This window comes from Manis javanica, chromosome 3 (assembly GCF_040802235.1).
Source record: "Manis javanica isolate MJ-LG chromosome 3, MJ_LKY, whole genome shotgun sequence".
NCBI lineage: Eukaryota > Metazoa > Chordata > Mammalia > Pholidota > Manidae > Manis > Manis javanica.
Genome location: NC_133158.1, coordinates 64,167,051 through 64,188,309, shown reverse-complemented (window position 1 = coordinate 64,188,309; position 21,259 = coordinate 64,167,051). Strand labels below are relative to the sequence as shown.

Sequence of the window (21,259 nt, the reverse complement as noted above, 5' to 3'; positions counted from 1 at the left end):
AATAATGTAATAGTAGTAGGGGTCTTTAACACCTGTTACATCAATGGATAGACCATACAGGCAGAAAATAAATAAATAAATAGTGTCTTTGCAATGGACTTAATAGAATATACAGAACATTACATTGCAAAACAACATAATACCCTTTTTTTTTTCAAAGTGTGCATGAATTCCTTAAGATAGATCACAACTTAGGCCATGAAACAGTCTCAATAAAATTTAAGAAGACTAAAATCATACCAACCATCTTTTCTGGCCACCACAGTATGAAACTGAACATCAATTGCTGGGAAAAAAAATAGAAAAATAGAGGCTAAACACATGCTACTAAACAACCAATGAGTCAATGAAGAAGTCAAAGAGAAAACAGATAGCACTTGGAGACTAATGAAAGTAGAAACACACCAGTTCAAAATTTTTGAGATGCAGCAAAAGCAGTCCTAAGAGGGAAGTTTATAGCAAGCAATACAGGCCTATGTTAAGCAAGAAGAAAAAAATGAAATTAACAACCTAAACCTATATCTAAATGCATTAAAAATAAGAAAAAAGTGCCTAGATTTAGTACAAGGAAGGAACTAACTAAGATCAGAGTGGAAAGGAATGAAATAGAGACAAAATTATGTGAAAAATGAGTGAAACTAAGAGCTGGTTCTTTGAAAAGAAAAATAAATATGATGAAATTTTGGCTAGACTGATCAATAAAATAGAGTGGACTCAAATAAATAAAATCTGAAATGAAAGAGAAGTTACAACTGACAACACAGAAATACAAAGTATTGTAAGAGATTATAATGAAAAATTATATGCCAACATATTGGACAACCTAAAAAAAAAGGATAAACTTCTAGAAACATGCAGTCTTCTAAGACTGAACCAGGAAGGAATAGAATATATGAAGAAATTGATTACTAGTAACAAACTTAAACTGATAATCAAAAAAGTCTACACAAACAAAAGTCCAACACCAGATGGCTTCACAGGATAATTCTACCAAACACTTTAAGAAGGGTTAATATGTCTTTCTCAAACTATTACAAAAAATTCAAAAGGAAGGAAAGTTCTCAAATTCATTATACATGGCCAGCATCACATACCAAAAACCAGACAAAAACATTAAAAAATAAGAAAATTACACACTGATATCCTTTATGAACAATGATAAAATCCATATTCAATAAATTATTAGCAAATCTAATTAAAAATGGCATTAACCTAGACCAAATGGGATTAAGTTCAGGGATATAAGGATGGTTCAAAAACTGTAAATAAATCTAATCAATCTATTTGATACATCACATTAACAAAAAGAAGGATAAAAACTATATAATCATCTTAACAGATACAGAAAAAGCATTTGACCAAACAGGTATTCACTCATGATAAAAACTCTCAACAAAATAGTTACAGAGGGTACACACCTCAATATAATAAAAGCCATATATGACAGACTTATAGCTAACATCACACCCAATGGTGAAACACTGAAAGCTTTTCCTGTAGGATCAGGAACATGACAAGAAGTCCCACTCTCACCACTTTTATTTAGCATAGTATTGAGAGTCTTAGTCACAGCAATCAGACAAGAAAAAGAAATAAGAGGCATCCAAAATGGTAAGGAAGAAGTAAAACAGTCACTGTTTATACATGACATAATACTATATACAGAAAACCCTAAAGACTCCAAAAAAACTATTAGAACTAACAAATGAATTCAGGAAAATCAATACACAGAAATCTGGTGTATTTCTATATAAAATTAATTAACAGAGAACTTAAGATAATAATCCCATTTAAATTTGCATCAAAAAGAATAAAATACCTAGGTATAAATCTGACCAAGGAGGTGAAAAAGCAGTATTCTGAAATCTATAAGACATTTATGAAAGCAATAGAAGAAAACACAAATAAATGGAAAGCTATGCTATGCTCATGGATAGGAAAAATTAATATCTTTAAGATGGCCATACTACCCAACCAATCTACAAACTCAGTGCAATCCCTATCAAAATGTCAATGGCATTTTTCACAGAACTAGAGTAAATGATCATAAAATTTGTACAGAACTACAAAAGACCCAACATTACCCAAAGCAATCTTGAGTACAAAGAATAAAGCTGGGTGTGTCATGTTCTCTGTTTTCAAACTACACAACAAAGTCAAGAAAGTATGATACTGTATAAGAATAGATACATCAATCAATGGAACAGAGTAAAGAGCCCATAAATAAACCCCTGCTTACATGGCTAGTTAATATATCACAAAGGAGACAATAGAATACAATGGGGAAAAGAGTGTCTTCCATAAATGCCTTTGGGAAACTAGACAGCTACATGCAAAAGAATGGAACTGGGCCACTCTCTTACACCATACAGAGAAATAAACTCAAAATAGGTTGAAGATCTCAATGTAAGACCAGAAGACATAATTCCTAAAGAAAAATAGAAAGTAAACTCTTGGACATTGGTCTTAGCAATTTTTTTTCTGAATACATCTCTCCAGGCAAGAGAAACAGAAGCAAAAATAAATAAGTGGGACTACATCAAACTGAAAATCTTCTGCACAGCAAAAGCAACAATCAACAGAACAAAGAAACTACCTACTGAATGGGAGAATGTATTTGCAAATGATATATCTGATGAGTGGATAATATCCAAAATGTATAAAGAACTATACAACTCAACACCAGAAAAACAAATAATCCAATTAAAAAAGGGCAGAGGACCAGAATAGACAATTTTTCCTCCCAAGGAAGACATACAGATGGCCAGCAGACACATGAAATGCCATGCCACTGATTATCAGGGAAATACAAATCAAAACCACAATAAGATATCACCTCACAACCATCAGATGGCTAGTATCAAAAAGACAAGAAATCACAAGTTTTGGTGAGGACATGGAAAAAGGGATTCCTCATACACTGCTGGTAGGGTTATAGATTGATGCAGCCACTATAGCATATAGCAGTATAACAACAGAGATACCATACAACCCAGCAACTCTGTTTCTGGCAATTTACCCAAAAGAACAGAAAATCACTAATTTGAAAAGATAGATGAAATTGATGTGGTACATATATAATATATAATAAAATATTACTCAGTCATAAAAAAAGAATGAAATCTTGCCATTTGCCACAACATGGCTTCACCTAGAGGGTATTATGCTAAATGAAATAAGTCAGAAAGAAAGACAAATACCATATGATTTTACTTTCATGTAGAATCTAAAAAGACAACCAACCAACCAAAACAGACTCACAGACACAGAGTACAGATGGATGGTTGCCATAGTAGAAGGAAATTTAAGGGACATAAAATAGGTGAAGGGGAAAATATTAGAAGGCTTGATTTTTGATCTGGGTGATAGTTATGTGAGTGTATACACATGTCAAAATTCATTGAACTGTTTGTGTATTTGATTGTATGTACCTCAATTTTAACATTTTAAATAAATAAATAGTAAATAGCTTGCTAAATAGTCTGTTAAGTCCTTTCTGCTACACATATAGGAGAATGTGTGTGTGCATGTGTATGCATGTATGTGTGTGTGGGGGTGATTAAATTTAAAGAAAAAACAGCAGTGACAGGGTTACCTGTTTATGTTAAATCAGAATATATAGGCTCTAGCAGTTTGTGACTGAGAATGCCACAGACCTTCAGGCACCCTCTGTCCTAGTCAACCCCAGCTCCACACCAATCTTGCAGAGTATGACACTTCCTAATGCACTGGCCAGTTACATCTACTATCTTTTCCATGCGGACAAAGCTATAATAGAAACAAATCACCTCTGGCCATTCCTGACAAAGTAAAATCCACCAAAGGTGTGGATCACTGTAAAGCCTTTTATCTAAGTGTTAAACAGCAATGGTTATAAAGTATAACGTGAGATTTTTCCTTCTCTCACTGTCCTAAGTATTGAACTCCAAATTACCCAGTTAGCACTTGGAGCATGTGCTCTGCATTATGCATGGAGGAGAAATATTGACAGTGAGTGCACTTAACCAAACCCACCCCATGCTCTGAGGCTAAAGTCAGAGAGTATCTGTGATCAATTCCCTCATGGAGCTGTTAAAAAGCCAATGTGTACAAGACTCTTGTCCCCAGATGAGCCCCACAACATGCTTATGAAGTGAAAAAAAAACACTGCACTAATGTACATCAAGTGGTTAGGTACAAAGGGAACCTGATCTGGAAAGGATTTTAACCTCTGATCTGCAGGGTCTCTTTACTTTTTGTCCTGTGGCTTTTTAGTTAAAAGCTTTGACGATAAGCACCAAGAGTCATCTTTTTCAACTAAGTAGATAGTTTTGTTTTTCTTAGGCTTTGTTTTATATTCACAATTCAGGATTCCCATTTATATCATACTATTTCTACACAATTCCTTACATCCAGTACTTCTCATGGTTACATGGTTGGCATAGAGAAGCAATGGTATAAGATTAAACTTTAGGGCCTTAAGTGAACCTCTACAAAGGAACTCCACTCCCCAAACTGCAGTCCTCAGGATAAACATGGGACTATTTCCTGCCTTAAACTAGGAGATATTGGTGCAGCACATATATTGCGAGCATTGAACTTAGGCTCATTGAGTCTTTCTATAACAGAAACTTCAACTCAGTATTTCTAGCAGAAGTAATTGCAGCCTCTAGCTACAGCCGTAGTCCTGTTCACTTCTGCTGAGTATTCACTTGCTACATGTCACCACTATCTGGGCTCTGAGTTCAAATTGCCTTGTGTTTTCTGGTTAGGTCTCTTGGAGCATGTGCCAATGAGGTCAAAGGCTGCTGCAAGTGTGACTTGGAATAACAGTGATGAGATCACCTGAAAAGTAAGGAGGGATGATTAGCAGGTCCAAATTCTGTATCCCACTGACAATACAGCCAGGCCCAAGCTAAGCCAACTTCTGGTTTGGCTCGCTCTAGGATGACAATTTGACTGTATTCTGAACCTTTTAATGGACAAGCTAGTTTCTGGAATTCATTATAATTTCAATTTTGTATATATAACAGTATACTCAAAATTTCAAGTGAGAGAATTCCAACTCGAACTAGCTTAAGAAAACATAACCTTGGCAGTAAAAGTACAAAGATAGATCTAGGATTAACAGCAGTTTGCCCAACTCCTCAAATGATCAGTAGTCATCCTGTCTCTGTTTCTGTTTCTTTCTCTCTCTCTCTTTCTCTCTGTCTTTCTCTCCATCCCACCTTCTATCTCTCAGCTTCATTTTTCTCTATACTGGTTTCGTTTTCAGGCACATTTTCCTTCCAGAGAAGGAAAGTTTGTTACATGCAGCTCAAGGAAGCATTGTCACACCTGTAGCTTTCATAAATGATCTGGTGAGGACTGAGTCATCAGGCTGGGTCACGCAACCACTCCCAAACCAATGGCAGTGGTTAGGATGGAGATGAGGTATTCTAATTGGCCAGTTCTGAGTCAGGTATCTTCTCCTGGCCCCATATGGGTATGCAGGATTGTTAGAGAATAGGGCATGATGATGCCTCAAAGAGAAAGATGGTTGACATATAAAAGGAATATTATATTTCACTTGACTGGGCCATGGTCAATCAATTTATCACTGTCCAGCATTCAGCATGGTTTTGTATCTCAAATAGAAACTATGCCTTGTATTAATTTTCTCTTATGCAGATGAGCATACAACTTCCATTTTCTTCAGTTCTGCATTGAAGCGGTCTGCTTGTTTTCATATTATGGCACATGGACGCTACTAAAGAAGTGTTTTATCTAGACTTGCCTGCAGAAATATCTTAACAGTTTATAATGCTGTTCAAAATAATCTTATTGAGCTAAAAAAAAGTTTCCAACCACACAGAGAATGTGTCTTAGTATTGTCTTCCAAGGTTGTTGTGGCTCGCAGCACTGTGGTGTTCCATGTGAGCATGCTAATGGGTCTATTTGTCAGTGTTCCACTTTACTAGTTATGGGGACAGGGCAGGTTGGGCCTCAACAGAGCTCAGTGAAAACCCATCAAATTAACCTTGGCAAGCTTGCTGGGGCAACTAAGCTTGTAGAAGAGCCATAGTTTTTCAAATCTCCTACAAGCGTAGTTTGTCTAAACAAGCAGACAAGCTTTAGAAAGTCTCTGAACTTTCTGAAGTTAATTAGCAGAGTGGATTAATCCTTCCACTTTTCTGCAATTGGAATTTGGGAAAAAAATAAAATGCAGCCAAAACAAATCTGTTCCATGGGTTTCTGATAGATGATGCCCTATATAAGTTGATAAGGATGCTAACCAGGATTCCCCCAATACCCAATATGAATGCACTGGACCAAATGAATGATTTCGTCAAATGAATGCACTGGACCAAACCAGTCAGACGTTGCTTTGGGGATGCTGATTAAAATGAAAAGCAAAGGTGTTCTAATATTATATGCTCTTAGCTTTCTTTGGGAAAATTCTGACATATTTTCCTATTTATGAATCAAACTGCTAAGAGCGAGGTCAGTTTTTCAGAGATGAGTATCTAAATATTTTGAGACAAGTAGGGTCATGCATGTCTATGTTCCTTATCAGAGTCTAACTTCTTTGTAATTCAAAAGCCCAAGCTGCTTTCAGTATTACTGCTACCATTCTATACCTATGTAGATGATTGATGAAGGGAGGTGAAGGAATATGTTCTAGACCTTTGGGAAATATAGATAGATGGTTTTTCCTGTTCCAGATGTCAATTTTTCCCCCAAGTCATCCTCTCCTCTTCTTCAAATTTTATCTTCTAAAGCATGTGACTAGCTCTTTGTCAAAATACTAGCTCTTCCTCAAAAATTAACTTCTAAAGCATGTGACTAGCACAGAAACTTAGGGCACAAGCACTGTATACTGACCACATGGATACTATGGCATTCACCTCTATGGATGCAGATAGAAAGTATCAAACTCATGGGTAAATGCAGTGAGAAATAAAGAGCACAACTCTGTTAACTTTCAGCTAACCTAAATGTCCAGAAAGTTTATGCATCAATGTTAGCATGCATCTTTCTCTTCAAACCTGGAAGAAGCATAATTCCTGCCATATTTACGGATGCAACTAAGATCAGCTGCCTGCATGGGAATCACAGTTGCTAATTTGCTGTGTTTTCACCATTTTTAATTCATCCAGATACAACTACTAATTAGCTACTGTTGGTAAACTTAGATGTGTGCACAAGTCAGTGCCTTGCTGATCTGGTTCCTCCTGTTTGCTGATTTCTGTAGTTATAGACGTATCAGAAAAAAACATGGTTTGGAAGGTTTCTGTTCCAAGAAGCTAAATGTTCCTCAATTAGAGTAACTAATTAGGGAAGCAAGTTTAACACCAAATGCAGTCATCCATCCTGTTTAAGAGCTGGCATATTTGGGCAAATAGAAATGTTTCACACACATGGGATTATTGGTGATTGCAGTCCCAATGTAAAGAAAATACTGGTGACTGACTAGGGAATATAATATGATTTTAAATTGTTTTATGAAGGTTTTAGGTTTTGGCAGATAGTGTGGGTCAACTGTCCAGTTTTCTTTTTCTCTCCCTTCCTTGCTAAAAAGTCCTTATTTGGTTGAGAGGAGCATTGTGCTTAGGTAGAAACATTGTCTTTTCAGTCCTCTTTGCACTAAGAGGTAGCCATACTACCCTCTTTCTAGTCACTGAGGTGGGAGTGGTTATCTGGTGGAAGTTCCTAGGACAGCTTTTGTTTTACTGATAAAAGAGAGTATTTGTGGCTGGCATACCTTCTTTCTCTGTTAAATAAAACCCAGTATCTGGAGTTGAGGCCATCATCCTACAATCACAAAGGAAAGCTCGAGAATATTGCAGATAATTAGCCCTGGCAAAAATGAGATATTGAAGTAAAAACAGCCTCCCTTGTCTAGGCTTCTTGATTTATGGGAAAAATAAACCCTTATTTTAACAGTCACCACAAAATGGGCTTTTGTTACTTGCAACTGAACACATTAAACTGACACATGGACTTCACTTTCTCTTACCCCTTTCAGGTCTCTAACAACCAGGTGAAAAGGTTTAACATCAGCCAAGACAGTCACAAAAACAGCCTCTGAATTCCATTCAGCTTAAACCCACTACAATCATGTGAACATCTGAGTTGTAATTTTCAGAGAGTTTTCTGATATATAGTATATACTTACAAGTCATTTAATATTAGAAAGCTATAATTAACACCTTTTCCTATGTAAAAGAAACTAAGGGTCAGAGGACAAGTGATACTTTAAAGGACACAGAGCTAATAAATGCCTTAGTCAAGACTAAAGCTCAAGTTTTCTGATTCCAGGTTCGGTTTTGCTCTACAACAAAGGGCACCTGGTCAAAGAGGAATGAAAACGAAAACACAATCCAGACGTGAACTCCAGCAGTGGAAAATTTTGCCTACTCCAAACGTGTAGGTAATATAAACTGCATGAAAGATAGACTGAAATAAGAAGGTTGGACTCTAGGTAGTGGGTGCAGCTGTGTGTATCAGTGGTGGGGGACAAACTTCTTCGGTTAGAGCTCTGGGATGTCGCTATGAGTCCTGGTGGTTTTATGCTCCCTCTTTTCAGCATAGTGACTTCCTGTGTGTGTGTGAATTCACTATTCAGTGGAACAGTGCAGGAAACTCTACTGACTGCATCTCATTTACAACTTCAGCTGAAAAATATGCTCCATCTTTCTCATTTTCATTTCTTTTTGAGGAAGTTAACTAGAATCTTGAATTCTGGGAAGCAGTTTAGGGAGCCAGTTTACATGACTGTATAAAAAAGTCAAATTGAGGTACAGCAAATCATGTTAGAATTTTCTAGTATTTGTGACCAAAATCATCAACAGATATTAGAGAACATTAATTTTGAGAAGCAGTAAGGTGCTATAAGCTAGGCAATTCTGTCATGCCCAGAGGGTTTTAAAATCATGAATCTTGATTTAGAATAGCTGCACGTTAGCCCAGAGGACAAGTAAGTAATGTCTAAGGACGTTTAGTATGATGTGTCAATCCAATGGCTCTTCCAAAGACAATTTATTAGAGGTCATGTCATTTAAGGCCTTTCCTTGTTTCTAGTATGCTCGCCTCACTCCTAGGCAGGCTTGGTAGCCTTCAGATGCATATAATTTGGAGAATACCCTCTTATTGTAAACTGACTCTGCTCAGGTACATGCCAGAAATAATACCATTAGCTATTTCAGTCAAAACAGTTTCTTCAGGGATGGACCTTGTCTAACAACACTTTGTATCTTCCACAAACGTCCCCACATTGTCTTGCACAGTACAGGTCTTAAAGGAGAAAGCCTAAGCAGATAGGAGAAAAAGGAATGGGATCTAGAAAGGAAGAAACCAAATCAACTCTAGACTTCAGCTATTTTACAGTTTTGCCTAAGGTTAAGTCAGGCTGAGAAAAAACACAAGGGAAGGTCAGTGAGCCATTCCAGTCCTGCATTTCTCCGGAGGCAGAGCAAGATATGGTTCTTCCCTTTGTAAGTCAGTGAACTTTGTGTGTCTGGCACTGACCTGAAGACATAACAAGGCTGTCAAGGATGGTGTCTCTCTTGTAGAGTCACGTTCCTTGAATAAAAGAGAGAGAATGCCTGAAGGTAGGGTGATGAGAATGAAGACACTGTAGCTGCAACACTCAGGAAAATATTAAGAAATGTCTGCTGCAGACATTTATCAATCCATTTAGTGCCACTCTGGTCCACTTGGTGCAGTTCCTATACTAAGAGAGAAAGCAGGTATATGGAGAAGGAGTGCTCCAGAGCATTAGCGAAATCCCAGTGTGAATGCTGAACGATTTACAGGGTTTATTAAGAATACTCCATGTACTACACAGAAGCACATTGATTACACATTTCTGCTGGTGATGTCACCCCAAACCTCCATGCCATTAGATCCTTCTTCCATTCCTGTGTGAAACATCTGCACAGTTGTTTACCTGTTAGAGAGGGGCCATGTTGTTTCCTAGAGCTCACTGCTTGTCAGTAAAATAAGCCTAAAAGAGAATATACCAGATCATCTGTGCCACTTAATGAGCAGTGTGTGAATCTAATTTGGAGCACAATTTGGCTATGAATGTTTAACATGGTAAGAATGAAAGGTATTGTATTAATAACATTTTAATTATATACAATACAATTTAATATACAGAATGGATTGATCATTTTATTGCCCATGCATGAAACATTATATTATAGATTATCTAGAAAAAGTGTCAACCCTCACCTGAATCTCCTTACCACTTAATTGGCCTCTAGGTCATTACTCCTGCCTTCCCTTCTCTCCTTCCCCTTAATAAATGCCTACTCTTTAGGCATAGGTATTTATTTTAAAATCAACTTTGAACACTTAAAGATGCATGGACTTGAGCAAGTATTGTAGCTTCACAGGATTATTGTCATCATCCAGTAGCACTGTGTGTGTGAAGGCACACATATACCTGAAGGGGTCTTACAAAATGTAAGCATTATGCAAAAGTGAGTGGCTATTATGACTGCTAACTTCTGTAACTGTGTGGAGTGGTCATTAGGCAACAGGCACTGTGCTGAGTGCTCTGCACGATTATATCATTTAATGCAATTCTTACACCAATCCGGTCAGGTGAGTACTATTATTACTGTAGTTATACAAAAGAGGAAAATGAGACAAAGAGGTCAAGTACCTTGGCTAGGATGATGCAGCTTCTCAATGATAAAGAGGTAAAACCTGATGGCAAATCAATACAATACAGTGAAGGACGAACTATAGATGACATTTTCCGTACTTGCTTTTTGGGAGTATCACTATCGCTGTCACCCTCCAAAAGCACAGTGAGTAGAATCTTACTGAAATAAAACTCTTTGCTCTGAGGAAGCTTCAGGAAAACCCATCCTTGTGCTGTTTAAGAAATGGAGAGTAGCTGTCTTCTGGTGTCTGTGTAAACTGGGAGTCTGCCAGCGACCAGCACACGCTGCCTGGGAGAAAGGGCGTGGTGGGCTGCTGGGCCCTAGCCGGCTGGATGGCTATCTACAGCTGGGAATGGTGACACACCTTCCACAGCAGCCCAAACCACCCCCAAGTGACCCAACAATGCCTCACCCAGTGGATCTACAGGTCAGACCTAAAGAGCCTGACAGATTTCCCGAAGACTAAATGGCACAGCTCAGATCACTCACTCACCTTGCCTTACCCCCTCCATACAATCAATGACTTTCCCTTTTCCAAAGTATATGCTTGTCACAGAATCAAAATAAGCATGAAATCACAAATGCTGGAAGTCCTCATCTCAGCTACCACGTCCAGTATCTGCTGGCCCTACCAACCTGTCTGACATAACCGTACCTCTTATTCACTATTGCCTTTGGTACCTCAGCCTTCTTTCTGTTCTTCAAATGCACCAAACTCTGGCTTTAGGATCTTTGTGTCCATACGCTCCATGGTGGGCCCCTCACTATCCAGGCCACAATTTAGATGACACTTCCTCTGAGAGGCCTTCCCTGAATACTCAATTTAACACTCCTCCTGCACTGCACTTCCTCTGCCCCTCACTTTCTCACACATCTCCTTAGCTTTGTTATCTTTCTTCACAGAATCTATTACTACCTGAAGCTACCCTGTCCATTGTCTGTTCACCAGTGCACTGTTTCTCTTTTCCTTTGAGATATAAGTTTATTGAGAGCAGTATTTAATGGACCACTGTATCACCCACATCTAGTTTCTCTCTAAAACAATGCTTCTGAATTTTAGTGCTCAATCGTATTTTTCAAAGGAAGTAATAAACTGCTTGACACAACTAGTCCAACCTCTAGTGGGGAAAGATCAATAATTTCCCTGAATTACTGTAGTGTGAGATTGTCTGCATACAATATCACATTATGTAGAGGAGAGTTAAGTGAGGAATTGTACCAAAACCTCTCTGTGATTTTTGCCTACAAAAAGCCCAGAGCCCAACTTTTAGCATCACTGGGTAGCAGTGTTCTGCATTAAAGGGAAATTAGCTTTTGAGCACCATCAACAGATGGCCTATAATCACTCCTTCACTACATCTCAGTGTAAAATTTCTGGACTGCAAAAGAAGAAATGAATTCACAACAGAACCTCTAGGGGAAAAACTGTCTAAGGACTACAGTACGAAAGCCCAGTTGAAAGAACTATTCTTAACAACTTTGGAAATAAAAACCTTGAAGGTACTCTAGGATCACGGCATTCTTCTTATATCTAGTAACTGTTCATTGAGGAAGAAAGACGAGGCCTTAGGGTCAGATTCAAGATTCAGTCTTTAGTCTGAAGGAAGAAAGGCATGTACAGAGGAAAGTACAGAAGGACAATGAAGCCCAAACAGCCCTCAAAGGGCTTGGGAAGAGAGCTGGGCAGTGACCGGATCAGTCTGAAGAAAGGGTGAAAGAAGAAAGTGAAGTCAAAGAGGGCAGAGAGAAAATAAACACTATTAAGAAGTTATGAACAGAATGAAAGAATAAACACTTTTGAATTAACAATGCCTGAGACCTATCTGGTGAGAGATATGAAAAAAATGTAGTTTGCTATTACTAAACATATAAAGTGAAATTGGGGATAACTCCCCTTTCTACATTGTGCGCCTCCTGTCTCTTTGATCTCTGTAATAATGGTGAGTATAATCGTCATGTAATAAAGAATCCTGTTAGAATGAAATATATTTAATGTGGTGGTGCCTCAAGTTCCTTTCTGGGCTACGATTATGCACCATTTAGAAACATCTACTCTTTGCAAAATCGAAAGGAAAAATGATATATTCTATAATCTTCTCATCTGTCTCAAAGAGTAATCACATTAAAATCACTAGCAGGTCAATTCAAACATGTACATGTGCACAGATGCCATCACACATTTGGATGTCATATGTACACATGAAAACTTAGATCGATGCTATGGTAATCTGAGATGGACGCATGGTAATACTTTTGTTTCCTTTTAATTATTATTTTATCTTACAACTTCAAAAGAATTTTTCAAAGAAAAACTTTGTTGTCAAACAGGTGAAATGATTCTTTTCTGAAGAGAAGGCATCGCCAGCCAGGCCTGTGAACAGTGTACATCATAGATCCAGACATCAGTTCTTTCTTTTGAAGTATGGGGTATGTGAGTCTTGCCGCTTATCTACCTCTCAAAGCCCATGAGTGAGGACATGACACAATGTCCCTGAAGTTTGGTTAGTGGCTGGCAGCATCACAGATGTGTGGGAATATATAATTTGACCAGTCAGGGTTGTTAATCCTCAACAGCTATTCAAGATGTAAAGTGAGTTCCATTACATGGGGTCCCCTTGGAGACTGAGAAAGCCATCGGGTTGCATACATTGTATGAAAACTTGGATTTGGAGCTGAAAGAGGAAAGGGCCACTGGAGGAAGGAATGACCTGGGAATCACCTATTGCTGTGAGGCATTTGTACACCTATCCATGTGTGCTGTTCTGGACTATAACCATGCAAGGCAAGCAAAGGGGAAGCACACCCATTACCTGTGGAAACACTACATAGGAGGAAAGGAGAAATCAAGAGACAGGATCTATGAAAACAGCTGATACGATGTGGAAAGGAAACATTTTAAAGGAGTTTACTTTAAAAAGGGATCTTTAAAGTAATGCAAAAATGAACTCCCTGTCTACCTTGAGAAAGCCAAGACTTAAGGGGTTCATTCCTTGCAGATTTAGCCTCTCCATTTCTTTAAATATTTTTATTTTCAAATAACTTCAGACTTATAAAAAGTTTGTTAAATCAGTATATAGAACTTCTGAACCCTCTGTTGTTCCAGGAGCAGGCAGTTCCCACCCACGGAAAGTTCCCTATTAATTTGATGAGACAAAGACAAGGGCAAGAAGCTGGGGGCTGTAAAAGGGGTATACATTTATTCTCACAGGGGAGGGTCTCAGTCTCTCCTGGCTCCGGCACTGTCCCCTCCCATGACCCAGCATCGTCTTAATCCTCTCCCAGCACTGGGGCTCCATGACTTTCCTCTGCCAGCTGCTGTTCCCTCCCAGGCCTCCCTCCAGGCTTCCCTTTCTGCTCTCCAAGGCCCCTGCTCCTGTGCCTGCACTGCTCTCTCCCTGCTCTTATGGTCCTCTACTACGCTTTGCCCAGCACCAGGAGGAACTCTGTGGGCGGGTCTCTGGTGACTGGCAGATGCCTGACCAGTTATGTACCAGGAACTGAGGGGAGGAGAGAATGGGTGTTTCCTCTTCACCCCTCCCCTGAGCCAGTACTTCCGTGACTGACCAGCCACTCTGTCCCCGGTAAACATCCCATAGATGTGCAAACAGGCTTATATGTATATGTGGTCTTAAGGCCAGGTGGGAATCCTGGTCAGAAATTTCCATTTCCTCCACACTCCCTTCCCAGTTTTACCAACAAGTACTACTTTGCCACCTTTATTTTCTCTCTCATTAAATTATTTCATGATGATATATATCATATATATATATATTAAATATACACATGTATATTTCAAATTTACAAAGTTTAAGAATACAATGCTTACCTAATCCACAGACTACATTCCAATTTCATTAAATGACAGTTATGCCTTTTATAGCATTCCCCCCCATACCAATATAAGATCTAGCAGTTCACAATTATTTACTGCATTTAGTTGTCACATCTGATATTTCCTCTGACTTCATTCAAGTAATATATGCCCAGTTGGAATACTACATAAGTGATATGTCCTTCTTAGTGTGTCATATCTGATGACACTTTGTCTGTCTCCCACTCATTGATAATGTTAATTCTGATCACCAGGTGAAAGTCTTCAATTTCTCTGCTGTATAGTAACTATTTTTCCCTTTGCAACTAATAACCAATCCATAAGGAAACAGTTTGGGATTATACAAATATTCTGTTTCTCATCACATTTTTCTCCCTTTATTTATTATCCATAAATAATTCTTGCCTAAAACAATCTATTCCATGATGGTTACAAATGAAGTTTTCTCAAATTCATTATTCTTTCCATACTGATCAATTAGCATCATTTAAGAAGAGCTGTCCTTTCTTCATTAGTTTACCTTTATTTATCAATATGCATTTATGGATTCCTATGTTCTTCACTGTGTTATAGTCTATTATGCTTCTTAATTTTAGATGCTTAAATTGTCCCAGATGCATGCCATGGGAGTCCCTTCAACATGCCTCTTTTTATTTTTATTTTTTTGAGAACTTCTTAAATAATAGGATGTTCCAGTCTCAACTTTTATCTTCCCTGTCCCAGCCCTTGGACTAAGCTATGTCTTCATTTACCATTGGTTCCTTTTAGTGGAAAATGAGATTGAGAAACTAACATCTAGGGTTGAAGTATGCTCATTATTCTTGAGTTGTCATTGCTTCTTGCACTTTCAGTGGACACAGTAAATAGATGTCCCTCCTGATATCTCCAATTTCAGTCTAACTCCACAGGGTTCTTCTTCTTTGCCTTCTCTCATTCCATATTCCCTTTATCACAGTGAAAACTCTGGTCTCCCATCAACTTACCACATTTAGTTATTTGTGGTGCACACAAAGTATTTTCAGAATTGTTACACCCACACCATTACCAAAAAAAAAACAAAAGAAAAGGGTAAACAAGAGTTTAAGATTTCTTTGCAGTTTTTTCCTCTATATTAGAGGGTATATAGTCAAGGCACTGTGTTCAAAGAATAGTTGTAGATGCTTAAAACTGGTGAATTTTATTGAATGGATATATTTTGATAAATATAAAACTATTTAAAAATATCTGGATTAGTCCTTTGTTTTGTCTTTTAAGCTTTACTACACTCTTCATTTAGAAGATTGTTGGGATTGTTTGCTTCAGGTTGTAGCTGGTTACTGGTTTTCTTCTTTGTATTCTAGTTCACTTAACTTTTCTTTTGAATATGTAAAACATAAACAAGCTTCCAAAAGTCCAATCTATGCAAAAAATTGTATTCATAGAAGTGTCACATTCTCCCCTACAACTTCCACTTTGCCAGCCCTGCCAATGCCTTGTAGATATAAATGATTCTTCTGGTAATTTGGTTGATATATACTATATTTCTCTTGTAAAAGTAAGCAGATACATGCATGTTTTCTTATTTACCTTTTTTCTTATATAAAATTTAGCATGTGATATATATGCTTTTATAGTAACCTATTTGTGAATAATGCAAGAGATCCTACTGTTAGGTAAGTACTTTATGAGCACCCATTGCCAACATTAGATGAAGGGAGGTAGTACTGATCTATCCTTTACTTCTGGTTCCTCAACTCTAGTATCATGGTAGATTTTTTTCTTAATAATTAGATAAGCAGACTGTATGTTAGTTGTTAGTTTTTAGTTTCATCTCTAATTACACTTGCTTAGAATCTCCCTAGTTTCATTAAAGCAGTAGTTTTCTCCAATTTCCCCTTCTATTCTTTTTTTAAAACCTCTACCCAAACAATGCAATTCTGGATTGTGCTCTTGAGTCCCTGAGCAGAAAACTCCTCTACCTTCTATAGAATCTTCTCTCCACTCATTACCCCTTTCTCTTTACCAACAGATTTGTCTTACTGTGCCCCACCCTCACTTGACAGAGGTCACGATATGCAAATTAAGACTTCAGGTCTAAAATCAATAATCACTCCTTCACTGCCTTACAAAGTTTGTATTTTTAAAGGTGTTTTACAGTAACAGCTGCTATAAAGTGATTTCATATTCTAGTAAATGTTTGGGTAGTGGAGAAACAAAATCTGAAAGAGGAGCTAGAAAATATTTCCCTGATATCCAGTTCTTTCTTCAAAGGTATTTGAACTTTCTTAAATCAAATCAGCAATCTGGATTGCATTATATGGAGTAAGGTATTTATCGTCATCTAAAAAGAGGTCTAACCATTGTCAGAGCTCCCAGGAGGCAACCTCTAAACCTAGAGAATCTCCCAAGTGATAGGTATGTCTTTGTTATTGATGGTGGGGCCCTTCACCATACTACCTGATAGTTTATGTTAATAAGGTGACTCTTAGTACGTCCCTAGATAGTTTATGCTAAGGAGATGACTCAGGATGAGGGTTGACCACTCCAAATAGACCAACCATGTAATTGAAGGGTCAGTGCTTGGGGATAGGGGTGGGAGGCTGGAGACTGAGTTTAACAACATAGGCAATAATTCAATTAAGCATGCCTGTGTAATGAAATCCCAATAAAACTCTGGACACTAGAACTAGGGTTAACTTCCCTGGTTGGCTATACTCCATGTATTACTATGCAGTGATCCTCAGAGGGTAATATGTCCCCGAAGACAATGAAAACTTCACATCTGAAACTTCCCAGGTTGATCCTTATGCATCAATTCCTTTCGTTGGGTCTAATTTATATTCTTTTCCTATAATAAAACTGCAGTCATAAGTATAACACTTTCCTGAGTCTTTTGAGCCATTCGAGCAAGTTATCAAACTTGAGGTTGATTGGAATCTACGAAGTCGTAGCCAGCGAGTCTGAAATGAGAGGCCCTCAGAACTCTTGAACTCCGGTTGGTGCCTTCACTGGCAGCAGTGCCATGGGAACTGTTCCCTCACACGGGGCAGTTTGTGTGACTCTTTACAATGCATAAAAAAGGAATTAAAATATTATTTTTAAACTTTTACCCTTAAAATTCCAATTTCATGATTCCATGCTACTTTCCATTTAGATTTCCATTTTCCCTATTTTATGATTCATTTGGAATCTGAGGAAAACAACCAATTGGAATATATGCATACCTACATTAGCTAATAAACAAAATCAACAAAATGCCCTTAAAGTAGAATCCTGTTGATGAAAATGTAAATGCACTTTCAACAATAGGACAAAGAATAAGAAGAAAGAGGCTTTGCTTCCAAAAGATGTTCACAGTTTATGAATGATTTAAAGGGGAAAAAACATGTGCTTTTCAAGCATGCACTTCCCTGCAAGTGCATGTTTATTAAACAACATCCCCACCGTTCCTCCAAGATTATGAGCCGTTAATTATTCCTATCTAAAAGTAAGTGTCCATTTCCTATCTAGTTATGACCTGCCTGTGTTAAACATTGCACAGGACCATACTCTGTTCAGCATAATTACCTCACAGTGATGAGTTAGTAGATGAAAACAGAAAGACCTGCTTTTCTCCAAGCAATTCAAAACCTGAAAATTAGATGTCAACGTTCACTCAGACCCAGCTCTGTTTGCTGCAGTACAGTAATTACTAAATGAAAAAAAAATTAATACAGTGCGTTTTTTTTTATTCGCTGTCTCATACCTTTTCTAAACTAGTCTATCACCCAGGCAAAGAAATGAAGCGTGAAGTGGGAATATGTACTAGATTGTGGGTACTAGCTATACTAGAAAATTACTCTTTGCTAAATTTCAACCCCTGCCTCAAAGCAAACGTTGCTGAGATGCCTCTAAGTGGGCTCCATTAGGAGGGGCACATTTTGGGGTTTCTAGGATGGCGACCACCTCCAGGAAATGAGGCTGAGTAAAGGAAGCAGCTGGCTATGGGAGTGGGAGGAACATTACTAAATATTGTAGGAAAGACACCATAAATCCATTTTTCTCTATCAAGGCTATAAATAACTACAGCAAGGTTCATGCAAATTAGTGCTAATTACTAACCCATATGAGGTTAATGGCAGTTTAAGGAATGAGGAAGAAAAATGGCCAGCCAACATAAAATTAGTACTTTTCTGAAACTCGTTCACTCATTTTTTCCTTCCACTTATTCTGCAGCATTTACTGAACATTTACTGTATTCCAGGTCCTGTTTTAGGCACTGTGGATACATAATGTTCAACTAGATAGACATGTTACTACCAACAAACTAAAAAACTAGCTGATGGACTACTGAATGCATCAGTATCCCGCAAGTGAACAGTTTAAGGGAAAAAAAACACAAGCAGTTGACCATTAAAATTCACACTGGTAATTTTACACATTGGTTTTCTTCCACAGATGTCCTAATTATGTGTGGACATAGTAAAAAAGCTTGAGGAATTTCCTCTACTCTCATTTATTTAAAAAACAAAGTATCCATCCCTAAGGCCTTCTAGTAGGAACAATAAAGATGGAAAACAATACTACTGCTACATGGTTCTGAAAGCAGAAACATAAAAGCAGAGACCAAGTCTATCTTATTCACCATTTTATGTCAAGTGCCAATAAAATGGCTGGTATGCATTAGGGTACCAATGATATTTTGTGGAATGAATGAATGAGTAAAGGAAATGCAGACTGTTTTAGAGGAAGGACATGCACAGGCAACGGGGAAAAATTTGTATTACCTAAAATAAAGTCATTATATCTCTATTCCCATACTAGTTGAAAAAGCAGCTGCTTCCCATGAGCCACATTATATTGAGGATTTATAGGCACTAATAAATTCAAGGCATCTTATCACAGACCTTAGGAGGAAGATATGAATACAATCACTTATATAACTGTCTTTATGTAAATTGACAAGGTTGATCGAGAGGTTTATTGTTTCATCAGAACACTTATCCAAAGGGTGATGCTGTGACTCCCAAGACTCATCAAACCCACCATTCGCTACCCACTCTGTTGATTCAAGTGGGAACAAATGGTTGAGCCAGAAGAAACCTGGAATGTATCTTCAGCAACTTTGACCTCGGACAAGTCACTATTTCCAGGCTTCATTTACCTTATTTTCAAAATTAGAGCATTGAGGCCAGTGGTATTTAGGGTCCCTAAAAGAACCTCAACTCTATTTTAGAACCTGGGTAGCAATTATGGGTAACATTGCAATTCTCATTGACATTTAAATTATCATTTTGGAAAAGATTTTTGAACGTAGATATTCAAACCAAAGATAACTCTGGGTGTTTCATAGAAAAAATACCCAAAAGCAGCTTTTAATACCAAAAAGATGCATTTCTAGAAAGTACAAAGTACACATCGCAGAGTTGGGGAAAATGCCTGGCAGGAGACATGAAATCTTAAGAGGATGAAGAGTGCTTATACACCATCAGAAATTATAATAGAGAATTACATAGTTGATAGAGAAAGAAGAAAAAAAGGGTGGGGAAGCTTTTCGTTGTGATTCTCCAAGAATAAAAAGTGACAAAAAGTTCTATGACTCAAGATACTATAAATCAATGCACAGAGTATGGAAAATTAAAGTGTTCTTGGACTTCAAATAGAAATATTTAAATATGATCTTAGTTTTCAGGGAATAAGACCTGTGGTGAGAATGTGGAAATGGAAGATAAATTTTTTGATCTGGAAACATGGTGGGAAGTATTTTGGTAAAAACTAAAATTAGGATGATTAATTGCAGTGATATTATTATGTGCACATATTTCTGTTACCGTTCATATTACATTATATTGTAGTGACTGTTCAGATATCAGTTCCTTCCACTAGATTCCATTTCATGATGGCTGAAACATATTTCCCAGGACTGACTATGCTTGCTAGAACAGCATAACTCAATTTTTGTGGATTTAATGCTAAGCCAGCATTAACTACATGTCAAATACTTGAATAAAACCACAAACATAGATAAATACAGTATGATTCCACTTACCTGAGGTATCTAGGGTAGTCAAGCTCATGGAAACAGAAAATTGAATGGTGGTTTCTAGGGGATGAAGGCAGGGGGAAATGGGAAGTCATTGTTCAGTGGGTACAGAGTTTGTTTTTCAAGTTGAAAAAATTATGCAGATTCATTGCACAACAATGTGAATATATGTAATGCTACTGAACTGTACACTTTAAAATGGTTAAAATGTCACTTCTATGTGTTTTTACCATAGTTAAAATATTTTAATTATTCTTTTACCACACACAGAACATAATCTATAATAAAGCTATGTGACCAAAAATGTCTACACATGTTAAAGATACAGATGGCTAGCTGGTATTAGATAAAGCCAGGTTAAGAAATCATTTACTACTCAAATACGCCCATACTTTCATACAACCACGAGGGGAGCAATGCTTAAAGAATGAGTAGCGTTTGGCTGGCCAGACTCTCTAGTGCATCCTGGAAGTCCAGCTCCAGTGTCTCACTGCTCAAGGACTCCTGCCATCTGACCCCTTCTAGGGAAGCATGGACAATCTCCATGCATAATGCTCTTCTTATCCTCCACTCCCTTGGCCTCCAGAGCCATGAAGGACAATGTATCCATTTATAATTCCCCTGTGACAACTCAATTCCCACGTGTAACAAGCTGAAACTCAATTAAAGAGGATGTTGTGTCTGCATTCTTTCATTAAGTCTTTAGGCAGCAAACATGGCTGTAGACATTCTTTCTTCTTCCTGAGAAGCACCTTTTGGATTTTAATTCTAAATGAAAAGAGATGTAGG

General features: G+C 37.7%; 1 protein-coding gene across 1 annotated transcript in view; it reads right to left on the bottom strand.

The window, feature by feature from the left end:
• Positions 1-20,526, bottom strand: part of LSAMP (limbic system associated membrane protein) — an 813,202-nt gene extending 792,676 nt beyond the window's left edge. Inside the window, exon 1 of the mRNA XM_037013125.2 lies at positions 20,477-20,526. Within this exon, the coding sequence (XP_036869020.1) occupies positions 20,477-20,504 (28 nt within the window). The 5' untranslated portion in view covers positions 20,505-20,526. The remainder of the gene's footprint in view (positions 1-20,476) is intronic.
• Between the last annotated feature and the right edge of the window lie 733 nt (positions 20,527-21,259).